This window comes from Myotis nattereri (assembly GCF_964212035.1).
Source record: "Myotis nattereri genome assembly, chromosome: 12".
NCBI classification, from domain to species: Eukaryota; Metazoa; Chordata; class Mammalia; order Chiroptera; family Vespertilionidae; genus Myotis; species Myotis nattereri.
Genome location: NC_138087.1, coordinates 49371351 through 49390875, shown reverse-complemented (window position 1 = coordinate 49390875; position 19525 = coordinate 49371351). Strand labels below are relative to the sequence as shown.

The window sequence follows — 19525 nt, the reverse complement described above, 5'->3', positions numbered from 1 at the left end:
TAGAGAGGCTAGGGTGACTTGATACCTAGAATTAATGGGTAAGCAGATCCAGCAGGTGGAGATACTTCCTGTTATTTTTGGGGAGCTCCCTGTTTGTAAGGGGGAGGGAGGCCCTATTCTCTGGGGTTTAGCTTTAAAGGAGTCAGCAAACCTTTTCTGTGAAGGGTCATAGTAAATATTTTCAGCTTTGCAGGCCATAAGGCCTGTTGCAGCTACTTCACTCTGCCCTCGGCAGAGCAGTGGAGACAATGGGTGTTTCCATTGGGTGGGTTCCAATCAAACGTTACAGAAACTGGCTGTGGCTTGATTTGGCCCAATGACCTGATGCAGGGGCTGGAGCAGCAGAGGATAAGGGCCAGCCCGCACACATTTAGAACCAGGGCCAGCTGCCATTAGCACTAAGCATTTCATTAGCAGCTTCCTGGTTTTGTTGGAGAAACATCTCAACTGTTTGCAAGCACTGGCCTCGAGGTAGTTTCAAGAGACATCTCCTTTCTAATCATCCCTTTCTAATTCTCCTTAAGCAGCTCAACCCTTCACCATCCATGAGGGGCTGAGGGATTCCCTTAAGTGGCAGAGCTGTGTCAAGAGCCCAGTTCTCCTGGACCCATCATGAGAGAAGTGTTTCTCAGGGTTGCCCAGGGATGGCATCACACTCACTCACTGCATCTTTATCTCTGGGGGTGGGACCCAGGTGACCTTGAAGCACCCGGAAAAGGAACAGTGTCTTGCTTCTCTAGCCCACGGCTGCAGGGCCAGGGCCCAGCGTCTGCAGAGGCCCCTGGTCTTCACAAAACCCACAGCAGGTTTGAAGGAATAAACTTATTAATCTACCTCAAACACTAGAGCAGGGGTCCTCAAACTTTTTAAACAGGGGGCCAGTTCACTGTCCCTCAGACCGTTGGAGGGCTGGACTATAGTTTAAAAAAAAAAACTATGAACAAATTCCTATGAACACTGCACATATCTTATTTTGAAGTAAAAAAACAAAACGGGAACAAATACAATATTTGTATTTGCATGTGGCCCACGGGCCATAGTTTGAGGACCCTGCACTAGAGGCTAAAATTATAGTAGCCTTTTTACAAGTGCTGCCTGTGGTCCAGGCGGGGTTAGGCCTAGCACTTCTGCAAACACACACCTAGCACAGCCTCCATGCAGGCAGGGCCACTTTCCACCTTCAGCACATAAAGAACACTTATGTTTATATACATGTGACCAGACCCTCAGAACAAAGGGCAGGAGGGCACCAGACCAACAGAAAGAAGGACAGACACAGACAGGTTGAGAAGGCTGGCAGGCCCGCTGCAGTACTTCTTCAGGCTGTAGGTCAGGCTGCTGGGGATCCTGGTGCCCTGCAGGAATGGCAAGTTCCAGACGACAGAGCTGGTGTGCTTGTGGTAGTGAGTCTTGCTCTTCTTGAAGATGACCTCCAAGTCCAGCTGTTGAATGATGACAAAGACCTTGATGAGGTTTGGGGTGGGGTGGGTGGGTGGTAGTATCAGTGGATGATGGCTTGGCTGAGCTGGGTGCCTCTGGCCCACGAGGGGATGGACTTCTGGGGATGGAACTCGTCATCAGTGGAGTCATGGCTATTCAGATCCATCCTGTAGTTATTCAGGTTGATCTTGGGGGGAGTCCTGTGCCCCTGTGGAGTCATTTGATATGAGGTATAAGTTGGAGACTGCATGTCCATGGTCACGTTCAGGCCTTTGCTGGCCGCTGCAGCCTCATTGACTCTTCTCCTCCTCCTTCGTAGGCACTACTGTTCATCCTTTTCCTTCTTCTGAACTTCCCTCTGCAATCTCCTGTAGCTGCAGGGCTTTCTCCCTCTCCTGCAGCTCCCTCTCAGCCTAAAGCCGCTCCTGCTCCCACTGCTCTGCCAGTCTCTTGGCCTTGGCCACCTAAGGCAGCTCCTCCTCCTCCTCCTCCCCCTCCTTTTGCAGCAGCTTTTCATGTCACCACTCTTCGTGCTCCTGTTGCAGCCACCTGAGTTTCCGTGTCTCCTCTTCCTGTTTCCTGTGCACCTCCATCTCCTCCATCTTCTTGGCCACTGACTTTTTCTTGGCCTCCTCCTCAGCCAATCACTCCTCCTTGGCTTTCTCATCCAGCCGAGCAAACTTCTGTTCAGTCTGCTTCTTCATTTCCTCCTTCATTTGCTCCACCTGCTCCTGGGCCTGCAGCACCTTGTGCAGGTGCTCCTCCTGCTTCAGCTTCACCTTCTCCAGCTGCCAACGCCACCTTCCCTCCTCCACCTTCTGCCTATGGAGCTGCTCTGCCTCTTCCTTGCACCACAGGTTCTCCAGGTGCTGCTGCTGCTGCTCCTTCTCCGTAGGGTCCATGAGCAGGGGAGTGTTGCGTTTAATGAAGGATTTCCTGACATTGCTGCGGGAGGCTAGGTCGGGGTCATGACCGTCTGGTTCCTCTGCATGGTGTACAGGAAGGTCCAAGAGACATACCACATTGCTGGCCAGACAGGGTGGGGAAGAGGTCTTGCTCTGGGGGGCTGCAGCTCCTTCTCGTCCAGCTGCTGCTCCTCGTCCAGCTCACTCACAGCCTGTTTATAGCTGTGCTTCCTCCTGACACTCTGGGGTGGCTCCTTGGGACCATCTGCTTGATCGATCTCAGCTTCTTTCTGCCCTATGGAGGGTGTTTCATGGCCACCAGCTACGGGCTGCGAGCCGGGAGTGCTAATGGCAATCTTGGTGGCACTGCAGGGCCACAAGGTACTCCCTTCATTCTTGGAGACCTTCATAGACTCAGCCTCCTTGCTGGGGTCCTCAGGGCTGATTTTCTGGGGTGCTGCAACATTTAGGTGCCTCTCCAGATAACTGTGACAGATGCTATGCAGGCAGAGGCAGCCAGCTCTTTAGTGCCTTCTTGGCAGTTCTGCTGTTGACCTGGGGATGGTGATCTCCAATTTGGCCACCAGGGAGTACTTCTGGCCAGAGTTCTTGGGACCCAGGGAAGATGAGGTGACCAAGCTTCACTGCACTGACTGCTGGTCTACAAGAGAGCTTTTGGGTATGGAGAAGTTATCTGCCAGGATGGGAGCCAGACCCGCTCCTGCCATGGGGAGGCTGGGGAACCAGGTGAGTCCTGTGGGCCTGGAGAGGTCCATGTAAACCTGAGCTTGGAGGCAGACCGGCTGCTTTGACCTCTCGCCCTTAGAGTCCTGGGGTGTATCAGGGAACTCATGGCAACAGACTCCAGTCTCCCGGTCTCTGACTTCTTGAGTGTTGGTTCCTCATCTGATATCAAGATGATGTGGCTGGAGCCAAGGTTGGGGACAGAGTCCAGCAGAAATGCACTGGCTGAGGTGCTGCTCGGCACCGTGGCGCTCGCTGACGCCTATCTCCACCATGGGTACCAGCTGGCACTGTGCAACATTATTCTTGGGCTTGCAGATCAGCGCTGTGAAAGACTCAGGGATGGGTGAAGCAGCACGGGTCACCCTCCACAAGACGGAGCTATTGTTCCCTGCAACCGTGGCCAGCTCTCCACCTCGTCCTTGTTGCAGAGATGCTAGGAGCTCAATTGGCTGCTCTGCATCTTTGTGTGAGACCACCTTTAACGGATGGGGTCTCTGTTTTCATTCTGAACATAAGATGGCTCTTCTTTGGTCAGTTCTGCAAAGGTGCTTTGAGCATCAGTTCCTTCTCTTTGCTGAATTCTCTGGTGAACATGCGCTTGGCCTTCTCCTTGATTTCCGTAAGCCACACCGAGTCCCTATTGTCCACATTGCTGACAAACTCCATGAGCTTCTGGTTGCCCAGCTCCAGCAGGTGAATGGGCCCTGCGGCTGTCGTCCCCATGTGGCTCTGTTCTGACTCCTTCCTCTGAGCTCCAGCGCCAGGAGGAGTTGGGGGACCCAGACACATACTGGGAGGAACTGGATTGTCTGGCATCGGGGAAGGAACTCAGGGCGGCTTTCTACCAGACTGAGGTGCTCGCAAGGCTCATTGTTCCTATGCCAAGACCTCCCCTGTTCCAGAGCTGACTGGCGACCTTATCTGAGCCCCCATCGTCCTATAGCACCTCAGACTATAGTAAATTTTAAAGTTTGTTTTATTTCTAACCTAAACTATTAATTCCCACAGTAGCAAGTTATTTTTGTTTGGTTTGGTTTTTATACTGGCTATGATACAATCATAGCAGAGCTGACATATAATTAGGTGACCGTAAAATTTGTTAGGCAAACCTTTTGAGAGCAAATGGGGCACTTTAGTAATGCTGCTAGGAAAACAGTCCCAGGCAAGTGGGGACAGATGAACACCCTACATATAATAACACTGTGGTTTCAGCCAGTGAAGTTGGGCTAGCAACAGAGAAGACTTCTTCCTTAGTTAGGAAGTGAGGATCTCTCTGGGCCTCTCAGATCCCCTTCCCTTCAGGCAACATGGTGGTCTGGAACAAGCTTTGGAGGCAGACAAGCCTGGGTACAAATCCCTGCTCTGTTGCTTTCTGGCTTCGTGACCTTGTGCAAGTTACGCAATCTCTCTGAGCCTCAGTTTCCTCATCTCCTCTTGTCACATGATCACATGTTTAAAGTGTCTAGTCCTGTAAAAAATCATTAGAAATCATAGTTTCTTCCTCCCTATCTCCTGCCATTTTTCTCAACAGATAAGGAGAAATAGCTCTGCTTGTTGTATAGAGGTGATTGGTACTTTCAGAGAAAGTATATGTAGAGATTTAAGTGGGATGGTGTATTGATAGATAGACTAAGATGTAGCCACACACACAAAAAAACCCCCACAAAACCCACTGGAACTGGAGGGGTCCGGACCATCTGTAAAGTCCAATACTCCTAGAACTAAAGTGATATGTCTGAGGACACACAAGAGAGTTCTAGCTCAGCTGGGGACTGAATCCAGGTCTCTGGAATTCCAGGCCATTGCTCTTTCCCTTCCATCGTATTTTCCAGAATTTCCCTTCTCTCCTATGCTTCACTCTTCTCTTTCTCTCAATTCAAGAGGATAGCATAGTTCCCAGAGCCAGTATAGCTAAGCTGATCAATGTATGTAAATCAGTCAGAGTTTAGCTCACCTCAAGAAGGATGGTTCTAGTTAATAAGTGATAAATATGTGACTTCTGTGGAGTCCTGACAACTTGGTGTGTGCTTGGCAGTAGTGACAATAGCAGATTCCAAATAGGAAAGTCATTGCCAAATGGGTTAATAGCTGGTTTGGCTCAGTGGATAGAGCGTCGGCCTGAGGACTGAAGAGTCCTTGGTTTGATTCTGGTCAAGGGTACATGCCCAGGTTGCAGGTTCAATCCCCAGTAGGGGGCGTGCAGGAGGCAGCCAATCAATGATTCTCTCTAATGTTTCTATCCATCTCTTTCTCCCTCTCCCTTCCTCTCTGAAATCAATAAAAATATATTGGAAAAAAAATTACCCCAAGTAACCCTAACTCCAAAGTCTTTTGCTAAGGAGGTTAGTGTGGAGAAATGCAGATGACAGGTGATCTGTTATCTCTTGATATTGCCATATTGTCCTTAAAGTGCCTTCTCACATTTTTCTTTTCGATACACTTCTGAGTCTTTCTACAAACTCAGGAGATAGTTAGGGGTTACAATTATCTTCATTTTGACACACTTGTTCTGGTGATACCAAATACTGCATTGCTTCATTCATAAAGGTTGTGGCACATAGGCAAACCAGATAAGGGCCATTGGCTGGTTTCTTTAGCTGTTTTGCATAAACACAAACTGCTGGTAATCTCAGCTAAAGTATTTGGATTTTGTCATAAATGTGCTTGGAGTTAAGAGAGATTTCTGAATATAAATGTGAGCAATGCTTATTCCATCTTTACCTGCCACTAATTTTGCTGTATACTAAAATATACCTTCAGCAATGAGATGAACATTTTCAGTGACAGCATCTGTCCTCAGCTTGCTGAGTAGGTTGTGTTGTGGTGCATGGAGTGCCTTTAGGGAGTTCTGTCACAATGGCATCACGTGAATGGTGTGGACTGGCATGTGAAACCCGCTTGACTATCTGTGGCAGGCACACTGCCTACCCATCATCAATGGGCAGTCTTTTCCATCAGTATCTTTAGATTCTCACTATTTTACTTTATCTATCTATCTATCTATCTATCTATTTATTCTTTTTGTTTATTTTTACCTGAGGATATTTTTCCATTGATTTTTAGAGAGAGTGGAAGGGAGGGGTGAGAGAGATGCATCAACTGTTTGCCTCCCACACACACCAGGGGACTGAACCTGCAACTGAGGTATGTGCCCTTGACCAGAATCAAACCTGGAACCCTTCAGTCTGCAGGCTGATGCTCTATCCACTGATCCAAACAAGCTAGGATCCACTGATCCCCTGGGCTAGGGCATGATTCTATTTCACTTTATATAGTATTTCTTCAAATTGGATAATGACAATAATGGTATAAAAACACAGTTATATCACTACAATAAAATGTACTTATAATAGTTAACATTTATTGAATGTTAGAAACTTTCAGAAACGTTTGCAGCTATTTTCTAACTTTAATTGTGCTGAATAATTAAACTTGGAAACTATTTCCTAAATCACTGTCACTTGACTCCTTTAACAAAAGCATTCAGACTTTGAGCTTTGTGAATATATTCAGGAGGCTTCTCATACGTGATTGAAATAAAATTAATTTAATGGAGCAGAGTAGATAATCTTACTAATTTCATATTTCTGGTCTCCTTGGATATTTTTTGTTGGAATTCACCAGGAAAGGTGTGTAGGAAACTTTGAGCATCTATCATGTAAAGAAAATTAAGGAAATATGAATAACCAACTATAATTCTCCTTGTACTCTATAATAGTAGACTTGTTAGGAAACTAATCTATTTGTTAGTAAAATGATATTGCTTGATAATAGATCAAATGCAGCCTAATGTTCTTTGGTAAGCTACTAACATCTTATTTCTCTATATATATTTTTTCATAGATAGCACTTAGGCCTCCATAATGTCATTTAACCTTCACCGCAGCCTTATGAGTTAGGTGTACTCTTGTGTTATAGCTAAGCAAACTGAGCTCCAAGAATATTAAGTATCTTAAATTAAAAATTACTTAATTACTACAGTCTCTTAATATAAGTGGCAAAGCTTGGATTTAAAGCTAGGGTTGTCTAACCTTTGTCTGGTCTCTTCTCCCAGCTGCTTTATAATTTGAGCATAGAGATGAGGGGGGAGTAAGATGAAACTCCAGCACATCTAACACTAGCAGTTAGAAAATCTCTGAAAGGAAAAGAAAGCATTTATTTCCCCACCTACCTCCTCCTTTTCAGAAAAGTGGTGACTTCTGTTAATGAGATCAAGGTACTGGATTTGAAACATCAGGAATCTAGCTGATTTTATTATAGTAGCATCTATTGACTAACAGCCTATATGCCTAAAAAGACCCACAGGCACCTTTTGTATTGACTGTACAGACATTTTATAAAATCTGAATTTTAAAGCTTTCAGATGGAGTAAAATATGGTCAGGTTTTCCTCAGTGACCACCATTCCCTATTGTCCCACACCTGGCCCACACTCATTCACATTAGGCAACCACCTGGCCCATGGGGGCATTGGTCTTTGTGACCCTGGATTAGTTACTGTGATTATCTTCCCCAGAAGCTACTTACTTTACTTTTTGCTATGCTCTATTTTTTCTCCTTATACCTTAGATTTTTCAGAAGGAAAATGAGGGAAAGAGAATAGGGAGAGCTGGGGACAGGGACTGAAACTTTACATATTGTGGCTAGGAAGGTCTCACTGGGAAGGTGACATTTGCTTAAAGACCTGCAAAGAGGGAGAGAGCATGAACCTATCTGCAGGGAGGGTGCTCCGAGCAGAGGGGACAGCAAGTGCAAAGGCCCTTTGGTGGGAGCATGACTGGCATGTTGGAGGAACGGTAGGCATCTGTGTGTAGTGAACAAGTGAGTCACAGGAGAACAAGGTCAGAGAGGTTAGGAGGGATGGGAGGAGGGCACACTGAGTAGCTCCCTAGACATCCCTGCAAGGACTGTGCTTATGCTCTGAGTAAGGTGAAAAGCATTAGAGAATGTTGAGCAGCTAAGTGACATGATCCACCTTATGTTTTCAAAGGCTCACTCAGGCTGCTGTGTTGATAATGGCCCTTCCATGGGCAAGGGCTGAAGCGGAGACCTGATCAGATGCTGTTGCAGTCATCGAAATGAGAAAGGATGGTGGCTTGGACCAGGGTGCTAATAGAGGTGGTGGTGAGAAGTAGTTCGATTCTGGATATGTTTTGAAGGTAGAGACATAGAAGTGCTGACAGGTCCGATGTGGTTGTGAATTGAGGAAGGTCAAGGTTTCTGGTCTGAACTACTGGAAGAATGGAGTCGCCATCAATAAAATACTGCAGTCTGGAAACTTGGGATTTTCCATAACCTCTTGTTATTGGGAGAGGCTTTTGGAAGGCAGAGACAGGGGGAGGAAGGGCTGGCTATTAGGAAAAGGAGACTTAAGGAGGAAAGGCCACGCATGTGAGAAAAGGCTGTTAGAATACAGAGCATGGGAGATCTGTGTGACCACAGGGGCAAAGAAAATAGCCAGTGGGAGTGGTCTTTGAAGAGCAGTAATACTGGTCAGATACAATATGTTATGTTCACTGCTTTCTGAAGGAAAAGAGTACTGTGGCTCTCCTGGGGATATGGAATACCAGAACGTAAAGATGTAGCATTCCAAATAGTCCTAACTCTTGTCGTCTTTCTCTATAATTCCGATACTTTCTCCCTTCAGGTTTCATGAGGTATTATAGGATAGTAGGAAATTTATGGCTTGCATTTATTTATTTATTTATTTTTGTGTGTGTTTCAAATAAAACTTTATTTACAAAAACAGGAAGAGTGCTAGATTTGGCTCATGAGCAGTGGTTTGCCAACTCCGATCAGTTATGAATTATGTTAGCAGTAAGGTGAGCCCCCAAAATCAGGGGTCCTGGTAGAACACAAAGGATACACGTGTTCAAGACAGCAAGGCAAATATCTTTGCTCCTGTGGAGCATGTGCACGCACAGGGTCTGGCGGCACACACACTATTTACTTATTTATTATTTATTTTTTTTAATACATATTTTATTGATTTTTTACAGAGAGGAATGGAGAGGGACAGAGAGTTAGAAACATCGATCAGCTGCCTCCTGCACACCCCCCACTGGGGATGTGCCCACAACCAAGGTACATGTCCTTGACCGGAATCGAACCTGGGACCCTTGAGTCTGCAGGCCGAAGCTCTATCCACTGAGACAAACCGGTCAGGGCAAAACTAACCATTTTGAAGTGAACAATTTAGTGGCATTTAGTACATTCACACTGTTTCACAATTAACACTATTATTTAGTTTCAGAATATTTTTATTGCCCCAAAGGAAGCCTCAAACCCATTAAGCATTTACTCCCTATTCCCCTCTTGTCTCAGCACCCTGGCAGAGGCATTAGGCCTGGGCAGGCGACCCCCAGCTCCCGCAATCATCAGATCCGCCCTGCTCCCCACCATCACCGGCTCCCTCCCTGTTCGCCGCCATCGCCGGCTCCACCCCTGCCCAGGCCTAAGGCCTCTGACTGAGGCGTTAGGCCTGAGCATGCGACCCCAAGCTCCCCACCATCGCTGGATCCACCCCTGCTCCCATGATCGCTGGCCCTGCCCCTGCCCAGGCCTAATGCCTGTGGCCGAGGCATTAGGCCTGGGCAAGGGACCCAAGCTCCCTGCGATCACTGACTCCGCCCCTGCTCCCTGCCATCGCCGGCTCCGCCCCTGCCCAGGCCTAACTCCTCAAGGCATTAGGCCTGGGAAGGGAACCCCTCAGCTCTGATTGTAGGCTCTGATTGCCACTGGGCGCCTACTTATGCAAATTAACCGCCATCTTTGGTTAATTTGCATACTCATCCGATTGGCTGGTGGGCATAGCAAAGGTACGGTCAATTTGTATGTTTGTCTATTATTAGGTAAGATATGCTTTCTCTTCCTCTCTGGAATTCCCAGAATATTGTTTCACTCTTTTTCATTCAGTTTTCTTTTTTTTTCTCTGACTGGATAAATTTCAAATGTCCTATCTTCCAAGTTGCTGATTCTCTGGCGTGGTCTAGTCTGCTTCTGAAGCTCTCTACTGAATTTTCCCATTTAGTTATTGTATTTTTCAGCTCTAAGATTTCTGTTTAGGTAATTTTCTCAATGGTTTCTGTTGAACCTCTCATTTTGTTCACTCATTATTTTCCCAGTTTTGTTTAGTTGCCTGTCTATATGTTTTTATAGTTCACTAAACTTCTTTAAGAGGATTATTCTGAATAATTTGTCTGGCATGTCATAGATCCCTATTTCTTTAGGTTACTAGTACTTTATTAATTTTGCATAGTGGTATCATATTTACCTGACTTTTCATGATTCTTGATTTCTTATGTTGATATCTGTGTACTTGTATGAGTGGTATTTTCTTCCAGACGTTGTTGAAGAACTCTGTGACAAAACAAATCTGCAGTCAGCTCAGTTTGGGTTGTTGGATGTTTCTGCTACTAGAGCCTATTTTGGGGTGAGGCAACGGTTCAAGCTCTGAGGTCAGAGACTGGGGATGTGTGCCACTGGCTGCGAACAGCTGCATAGGACTACTGGCCTTTGTTCTCTGTCCAAATGAGGCTGTAGGGTGGGCTCTGCACTAGTAGTTGCCTGTACTCTGTGGTCAGGATTACTACTACACAGTCAGGACTGTCTAAACTCAGCAGTAGGTGGGGCTATGAATTAGCTGTGCAGGCCCTGGGTCCCATCCTGCTACTTCACTAGGGTAGGGAAGCTCACTGTTAACCAGAATCAGGTAAGAGTGTACACTAGATATCCTGGTTAGGTGAAGCCACAGTTTTTATCTGCAGATAGGAAAAGCCACAAGCTATTCAAGGGCCACTGTAAGCAGCACTATTAGATGGTAGGGCAGTCTGAAGGCTGTATTCAGCAATGAGTGAGACTATGAAAGAGCTTCTCTGCCTAGGTACAATGGGAGAAGCAGCTTCAAGGCCACTAAGGTTCTTCATTTGTGGTCTTCACACAAACTCACCTGTGCTCCAACCTCCCTGGCTGAACAGGACTACTTGTTTTGCTCTGGGGACCATCGCTTTGCTTACCTGCCTCTCAGCTTGAGCGTTGCTGACTAATATAGTTTTCAGGTAATATAGCCCTTCCTGTCTGGATGAGCCTTGGGAGGGTTCACTTCAGGCAACTTAAATTTTCTTGAACAGACTTTTTAGTCAGGAGGGGCCAGAAGCTAGGTTTCAAGTGTTTGGGGCTATGACACTCAATTCTTTAGCCTGGGCACGGGCAGACCAGGTTCCAAGACTGGCAAAACTTTTGGAGAACTCAACTGAGGCAGGCCTGCACCCCGCTGAGTTCCCTGGTCACACTGTGCCACCAACTTGGTTCTGCAGATGCACAAAGCTGCTCATTGGGGCTACTACTTGGGCTTTGCAGGTATCAGGGCAGTCTACTAAGATCTGCATGTTGGTTGTTGGAGGCCCCTCCCCCTTCTCTATCACAATCAGATTCCCAGTGGTTGAGTCCTGCAGATTCCCCTGTAGTCCCTGGAGTGAAACCTGAGTAAGAGCTCCCAGGAAGTGACCCATAATACTCAGGGGTTTGGATGTCACTAACGGCTCAGGGCAGACCTCTCTGTGCGATGCTGTGCTGGTTTGGGGGCAGTCATTCTTGGTCTTTGTGGTGCAGGGTGTACTTCATTCAGCCTAGCATCCCGTGTTCTAGGATTCAATCATTGGTGTCTTGTCTGTGAATTTTTGCTAGTTGGAAGTAAAGTCAAGACTGACCTATGTTGCTATCTGGGTGACATCACTTCCTGCATATACTGAAGAGAGAAATCCTGAAATATATTCATTAAAAGCTGGTTTACAATTACCTAATGCACATGGTCACCAATTTGGTATAGTGTTGTAGAACCATCCTGGAGAACATGTCTTTGATCCTGCTTTGATTTCCCACTACGTACCCAAGGCTCAAAATTAGGAGAGCTGGCCTTAGGCTGACAGTAGGTGACTAGAATTCCCATCTGTAAAATGAGGAGTTGAGACACCTCTCCTACAATAAACTTTAGGAAATAATATTCATACCTTTTGACAAAGAAGTTTTCCTTTTGGTCATCTATGCAAATGAACTGAAAAACAGAAGGAAATTTATATGTAAAGATGTCTCTTATAGCATTTTTTTTTTAACAATTGTGAAGCAGTCTAAATGTTTGCCAATAGGCAACTAATACTGTATTAACTAAACATAATTTGACAACTATTATAAATACAAAATGGGAGTTTATTTCAATGTAGAAAATGTCTGAGCTAAAATGTTAAAAGTAGCAAGGTGAAAGTTTGTACACATATTTGCAATTACACAGACTAGAAAACTATCTACATAATAAAAGCCTAAGCAACCATTACGGTGGCACTACCAGAATGACCAGTCGCTATGATGTGCACTTGACCACCAGGGGGAAGACGCTCAACACAGGAGCTGCCCCCTGGTGGTTAGTGCGCTCCCATAGGGGGAGCGCTGCTTAGCCAGAAGCCGGGCTCACAGCTGGTGAGTGCAGCGGCGGTGGCAAGAGCCTCTCCCGCAGTAAGGAGCGAGGGGTCCCAGACTGTAAGAGCCCCAGACTGTGAAAGGGATGTCTGACTGCTGGGGATCAGGTCTAAGCCGCAGGCAGACATTCCACGAGGGGTCCCGGACTGTGAGAGGGCCCAGGCCAGGCTGAGGGATTCCCCCCCACCCCCCGAGTGCATGAATTTCGTGCACCGGGCCTCTAGTATATAACATAATAACTGCTTATAATTGGATAGTAATATAATTATACTATAATATTTTGACAGTGTTGACTTCTAAAAGATACCATTCAAAATTAGAATAGTGATTTATTGTCATTTTATTCTTGCAAATGATCAAAGTTGAAGGTCATAATTGCACACATAAATGTAAACACGCCAACCATAAGAGGTGCGTCTTTTTTTTTATTTTTTATTTTTTGGTGTGTTTCCATCTTTGGGGAAAAAGCAAACCTGAATTAAAAAAAATGTCTCTTTACAGGTATTCCTTTGCCAAAAGAAGATGACATTTCTGCCCCCTTGATCTCCAGCTCACCGGTGAAAGAAGCCCGGGAGTATGAAGACCCCCCAAGCGAAGAGGAAGATAAAATAAAAGAAGAGCCTTTGACTATCTCTGAACTGTCATATAACCCCAGTGCAAGCCTGCTCCCCACCCCAGTTGATGATGATGAGATTGACATGCTCTTTGACTGTCCATCTAGGCATGAGTTGGAAAGAGAAGACCTAGATTCATTTGAGGAACTGGAAGCAGATGAAAATGCCTTTTTGATGGCTGAAGAAGAGGAGCTAAAGGAGGCTCACCGAGCTTTGTCATGGAGCTATGACATTCTGACCGGCCATATTCGGGTGAACCCACTGGTCAAGAGTTTTTCCAGGCTCCTTGTGGTGGGCCTGGGGCTGCTGCTCTTTGTATTCCCCCTGCTCCTCCTCCTTTTGGAGTCAGGTATTGATCTCTCCTTCTTATGTGAAATCCGCCAGACGCCAGAGTTTGAGCAGTTTCACTATGAATATTACTGTCCTCTCAAGGAGTGGGTGGCTGGCAAAGTAAACCTCATTCTCTATATGCTGGGTTGCTCATAAAATACATATCTCATATTACTAAGGGCTATATTCAATATTAGTGATGTGTATTTCTCAAGCAAATGCCTGGTTCTGAATGGTCAAGGAGCCGTCAACACGTGTTCCTTACTCAAAATTAATTATTCAGACCTTTAAGTTAGCTTTCCATAATTCACTGCACTTAATAAGTTTAAATCAAACACAGTAATTTCAGTTATAGGTCAGGGAGTTGGCCTCTAAATAACCCAAAATGTTTATTTTTATTATATCACAGGCAGACTCTTTATCTATTATAATACATAATACATTGAGCTGAATTAGATTTCCCCCCTTTTTAATAGTTATCATCATTATAAGATATAAGGTTCAGAATCAGAATTTTAGTGAAAATTCAAGAGAAAGTTTTTGAATATAATCCTTAGTGAAAATAATGTCCTCTAACCAATGCCTATACTGTTAAATTAATGCTGGGTTTTTGTTTTTTTTAAAAATATTTTTATGTGTTCAGAATATTTTGGTAAATTTTTAGCAAAAAAACAAAAGAAAAAAAGAAAAAAAAAAGAAGCCTCCTGGAGTTATTGTACAGACTGTAAGACTAATGCACAAAGGGTATGTTGGGAATTTTTTAATGTTTCGGCCCAGGTTTGTTTTTAAAAATAATTTTGGGTAAAAAAAATCCCATAACTTGTTGTTAGCTGCATATGAGGTAGAAAATAGGTAGGAAGGCTGTAGTAAGTAGCTCCTAAAACAAATGATGGAGCTGGAGGATGTAGAAACTGAGCATCAAATGGACCACAGGGTCCGTTTTCAAAAGTATTTGGGTGAGAGGGCTTGCTACTTTCATTTGCATTCTGTCCATACATTTTGGCTAAGGAAGCAAAACTTTAAAGGAAAAAGTAAAGATATATGGCAATTAATTGCATGTTATTGTACATTTATCCATGAGTGGAAGCAGATGTTGGACAAATGGCAAGTAGCAAAAACTGTTTTGGTGAGGCTGGTAGGCAAGTGGTGGTAGGAAGGTGATCTATTTTATGGAAGTGATGGTGATGCAAGGTATTGGATACTGTAAAGAACAGCACACTCGCTGTCCAAGTTGACATGAATATATTTAAGTGGATCTAAATAAAAGTGGAGAAATGTTAAGGTACATTTTTGGTTCCTCATGCCATTCATTGTGTTTCTGTGGAAGAAACTTTAAAAGAAGTATGTGTATGTGAGAGAGGGGGTGGGGAGAGAATGGATTCTGGCTTTTTGATAAATGCCAATTATCTTTTGTGATAGTAATTATATTCTTTTCCTGGTTTCTTTAAGAACTCATTCATAATTGGGGCTCTCATTAAGGAAGTAGGCGGGATTCATTAAATGACATATTTCAGCTTGGGTGAAGTAGTGAGATTCAGTAGAAGGGACAAATGTCCTAGTACCTTCCTTCATACCATTAAATCCATGACAGAAAGGCTCTGATGCCTTCCCAGGCAGCATAATGACCAATCCTGCGGTATACCGTAAGTGAGAAAGGTAAGAGCAAGGAGGTTTGGATTTCTCCATGAATTGAAAATGTTCCATTGCCTTCATTTACAAAGAGATTGGGCTTCCTGTAATCTCTCCCTAACTCCAATGGACACTTCAGTTTTATATGAGCGTAATCTCCACACTGGTCATTCCAGTCCTACTTACTCATGGAGCTCTGAGTGCTTTATTAGATATTCAATTTTGAAAGTAAGTTTTAAAAGTTAGCTTATGAAGCCTTCAGTTAAGCAAACTATAATATCCATTTTATATTAAGTTTGTAGGGTGTTCTTTCTCATGTGCTTTCTTTTTGCGTTTTAATGTTTCATACCTGAAATTGGATAATAATATATACACATATATTTTCTATAGTTCATTTTGGAAGTTTGCAAATGACCGGCTTTGAAATTGAAGTTATTTCCCCCCCTCCCTTTTCATACGACATTGAAGTCATACTTTCTGATAAAAGGGCCCACCAATGTCCCCTTTCTGATTATGCTTCAATTTCTGACTATGCCAAATCATCTAGCTTTCGTCCTTTAAGATAATATTTTTAAATTATGGAAGAAATATATTGCCCATCATAAAACATTTGAAAACTACTGACAGGATAAATATCACATGTAGTCCAACCATGCAGATCTATATTAATTAGTAATACATTTATTATTTTTACATTTCCAGCTAACATCTCTTTTTTCTCTTAGGTGAAAACTTGATTATTGAATAGAAATATTTTAAGTGAAGGAGTTGACAGGATAGGGTCGGCTGAATTTAAACAATAGTCACCAAAAGTAAAAGTGGGATAGAATAAGAGCCATTTTAGGAATACCACTTAAGTTTGGTAGAAGACTTGTCACCAGCTGCCTGAATGAAATGAGAAAAAGACTGCTTCCAAGATGAAAAGTATATAATAATATAGTGAGATACAGTGGTCAAAGCAAGTGTGTGAGTATATGTATAGTCCATATTATTGGCATGTGTGTTTATGTATGAATATATGTCACCCCACTGATAGGCCCCTCATACACAGTTGTGTTTACTTTTTCCCAATTGAGGAATTTGTGATGTTATTATTCCTTTTCCCCTATCAGTTATCATGGTGGATAAAACAGTCTCAAAGGTTTCAATTTCTCATGAAAATCACTGTGTGTACATAATTATAAATATACACACACATATATGGCAAATACATATACACACACAATCTTGTCTTTAGTGCTATTGCAAGTTGGATCATGAAAAAGTGTAGGTAAAGTATCGTGTTTCTGTCTGTGCTTGGAACATGTAAAATGTTATGTATTTGGAATATATTTTGTGGCTTGTCTAATATTTATAAAATCAACTCTGGGAAGAATTCAATATGAATTGATTTCATTGAAATACTAGGGATATGGGGGCCATGTTACCTATAATTGGAGCCTTATCTTTGTATAGTGAAATTTGCATTTCTATGTCAACATTCAGATTGTTTTATATGTTAATATGGTGGCAGAAATCCCTAATAAACGTACTCTGGGGAAAAAATGTTTCAGCAATCATTTAGTTTTATTCACAGCAAAACTGTATAAATAGCCTGTTGGAAACTACAGAAAGGTGCCATCTAGGACCATGAAATGAGGTCACCCTTGAATGGTGACAGTGTGAAAAACATGACAGACAATGGATGGGAGTAATATTTTGCAGAAGCCACCCTGGCTAAAAGCAGGAATATTGGGTATACTGGAAATACACCCATCTGAGAGATAGCTATGGCACCAAGGTAACTAGAGAAACAGAAAAAAATAGGAGTGTTCTGCATGACAGGTAGGAGGGAGGAGGAAGGATTTTAGAGTGATAGAAATTAGTATGTCACCATTTCTGGCCAGAAAAGGGTGTCTTCCTGTGCTAGGAATAGTTATGCAGCTTTGGCTCTGCAACACTTGCCATTCACCTTCTCCTGCCTGTTCACGGCCCTGGGAGAATTTGCCTTTTCTATTCTATCCCTATCTTCTCCTCCATGCAGCATGGCCCTCTGCTTTGGTTTGTCACAAAGCTAAAACTGCACACCTGACAGTGAAATCAGAGGGTTTTATTCTGCATGAAGCAAAAGGGACTCTCTGTGCGACAGGAACACCATGTGTCCTGTGCAACTGACCCCAGCTGTGTGGCCCCTTAAGTCTATCAAGTTCTTCCCCCCCCCGCCCAGTTTTATCGAGATATAATTAACATATAACACTGTATTAGTTTTAGGTATACAACAATGATTGAGTTTAGCAAAATCCATTACCTAACAGTTACAATTTTTTTCTTGTGATGAGAACTTTTAAGATCTAACTCTCTTAGTAACTTTCAAATATGCAATACAGTATTATCAACTGTACTCACCATACTGTATATTATACTCTCTGAACTTATTTATCTTACAATTAGAAATTTGTACCTTCTGACCCCTTTCATCCATTTCACCCATTGGAGGTGTGTGTGTGGGGGGGGTGTGAAGTCTGTCAAGTTCAAGTTCTTACTCAGCAGTCCCCAGAGGTTCAGGATCTAGAGTACAGGCAAGAAAAGGAATCCATGGTTAGTGTGCAGGCATGAGCTGACATGGACCTACTGTCCCAGCTCTAGTCAGTACCTTTTTGCGGGTTTAGTATCTGCAGACTGGAAGACTGGCACAAAATGGTCTTTGGCCACTTAGTTGTTGAGTGTTCCAGGCTCCCAACCTAACCTTGCCTCTTGGTAGAAACCCTTTCCTTATTCTATCATTTCTTGCTCAAATAGAGGAAAGATCTCTTAAACACACACTCCAGCTTGGAAGGAAAGTACTGGGGAGGAGCTTCCATCTGTGGGGTAATCTCGGGATGGTTATGATTGATGAATTTGAGACTCTTTGGGCCATCTTTCTCTTCTGGGTGGAGATACTGTGCTAAAAGTCCCTGCTTACTTGTCCTCCTGCTTCTCTCTCTCTCTCTCTCTTTCTCTTGGACCTGCTTTTGGGCATCCAGTCTCCATGCAGTAAACAGACCCAGCAGGACCTGCCCGTGGTGGGCCAGTCAGGACTCTGCTCTCCACAATCCAGCCTCGTTTGTGATGGGGTGGGTAAGTCTGGCGAGCCCTGCCCAGTGGGCTCAGCTGTCGTCACTTCAGAGAGGACAAAAGAAGCCTCACTTGGGCCTCAAATCCCAGCTGTGTTCTCCAATCCATCAATAAAACTGATTTTAATCCTCTTTTGGCCAAAGTGTATTATTTATTGGGAACTGGGGTTGGGAGGAGCAAGATTTACACTAAACACACTCAGGAACGTTCAGGATCTCTGCAGCCTCCAATGTTGCAAGGAAGGAGTGGAGAGGTTGCTCCTGGCTGACCCTCAGGCATCAGGGGGTGTCTGCCACTGACCTCAGCGTGTCACCGTTTCTGGCCAGAAAAAGCTGCCTTCCTGTGCTAGGATAGCTGCCCATGCCTTGCAAATGGGTGAGGGAACCTGGGACTTAAAATCTTAGTAAAGACCAGGGCGCTGATTGGAAGCACACATCTCTACTCTTTACCTATGGCTGATGCTTACCCCAATATCACTTTGGAAAGAGAACCAAGGCCACTTTTCTGATTGTAAAGGAAAACTCTCAGAACAAAGGATAAGCTTTGTGTGAGTATCAAGTATTGAAACAAGTCTTGCAAATTACTCAGCTCCTCCAATTAACACGGATCAACTGAGTCTCCTCATCTACAAGAATTATGATTTTTGGCAATTACAAGGATTTTGAGTTTTCCAAGGTAAGTACCCTTCAAGGAAGACAATGATTATTAACATACTAGAGGCCTGGTGCATGAAATGCATGCATGGGGGGCGGAGGGGTGGGGTGCCCCTCAGCCCAGCCTGCACCCTCCCACAATCTGGAACCTTTCGGGGGATGTCCGACTGCCAGTTTAGGCCCGATCCTGAGGACCTAACCACTCTGCCTGCCTGCCTGATCGCCCCTAACCATTCACCTGACTTCCTGATCGCCCCTAACCATTCACCTGCCTGTCTGATCGCCCCTAACTACTCAACTGCCTGCTTGATCACCCCTAATCACTCGCCTGCCTGCCTGATTGCCCCTAACCACTTGCCTGCCTGCCTGATCGCTCCTAACTGCTTACTGGGGGGTGAGGCCAGCTGGGGCGAGGAGCTGTGGTCGTTCTGGTCTCTGGTCATTCTGGTTGTTTCGCCTTTTTGGTCACTGGGCTTTTATTATATAGGACAGACAAACCAACATTAGTTTCCACTCTGTTTGGCAGTTAAGTTCTTCATTAAGTGAAAAACTCAGTGTTCTGGTTAAAGCATCACTCTCCTGTAATTTCCTGTGGAATCAGCTTCCTTCCACCTTGAATCAGCCTGAGTGTCCTGACAACCCTG

The 19525-nt window shown here is 44.3% G+C and overlaps 1 protein-coding gene and 1 pseudogene across 5 annotated transcripts in view; one reads left to right on the top strand and one right to left on the bottom strand.

Annotated features, from left to right (window-relative positions):
* Positions 1-18359, top strand: part of FRMD3 (FERM domain containing 3) — a gene marked incomplete at its 5' end in the record, with an annotated part of 230963 nt that extends 212604 nt beyond the window's left edge. For 2 of the 4 annotated variants that reach the window (XM_081102905.1, XM_081102907.1), the window contains 2 exons: positions 13064-13525; positions 18138-18359. In XM_081102905.1, coding sequence (XP_080959031.1) covers positions 13064-13525; positions 18138-18151 — 476 coding nt within the window. In that variant the 3' untranslated portion in view covers positions 18152-18359. Of the gene's footprint in view, positions 1-13063; positions 14172-18137 lie in introns of those variants that run through there. The other 2 variants (XM_081102904.1, XM_081102906.1) reach the window with 1 other exon arrangement.
* Positions 1227-3815, bottom strand: LOC308528400 (inner centromere protein-like; annotated as a pseudogene). Its single transcript has one exon. The product of its transcript is annotated as an inner centromere protein-like (transcript).
* Positions 18360-19525: the final 1166 nt, after the last annotated feature.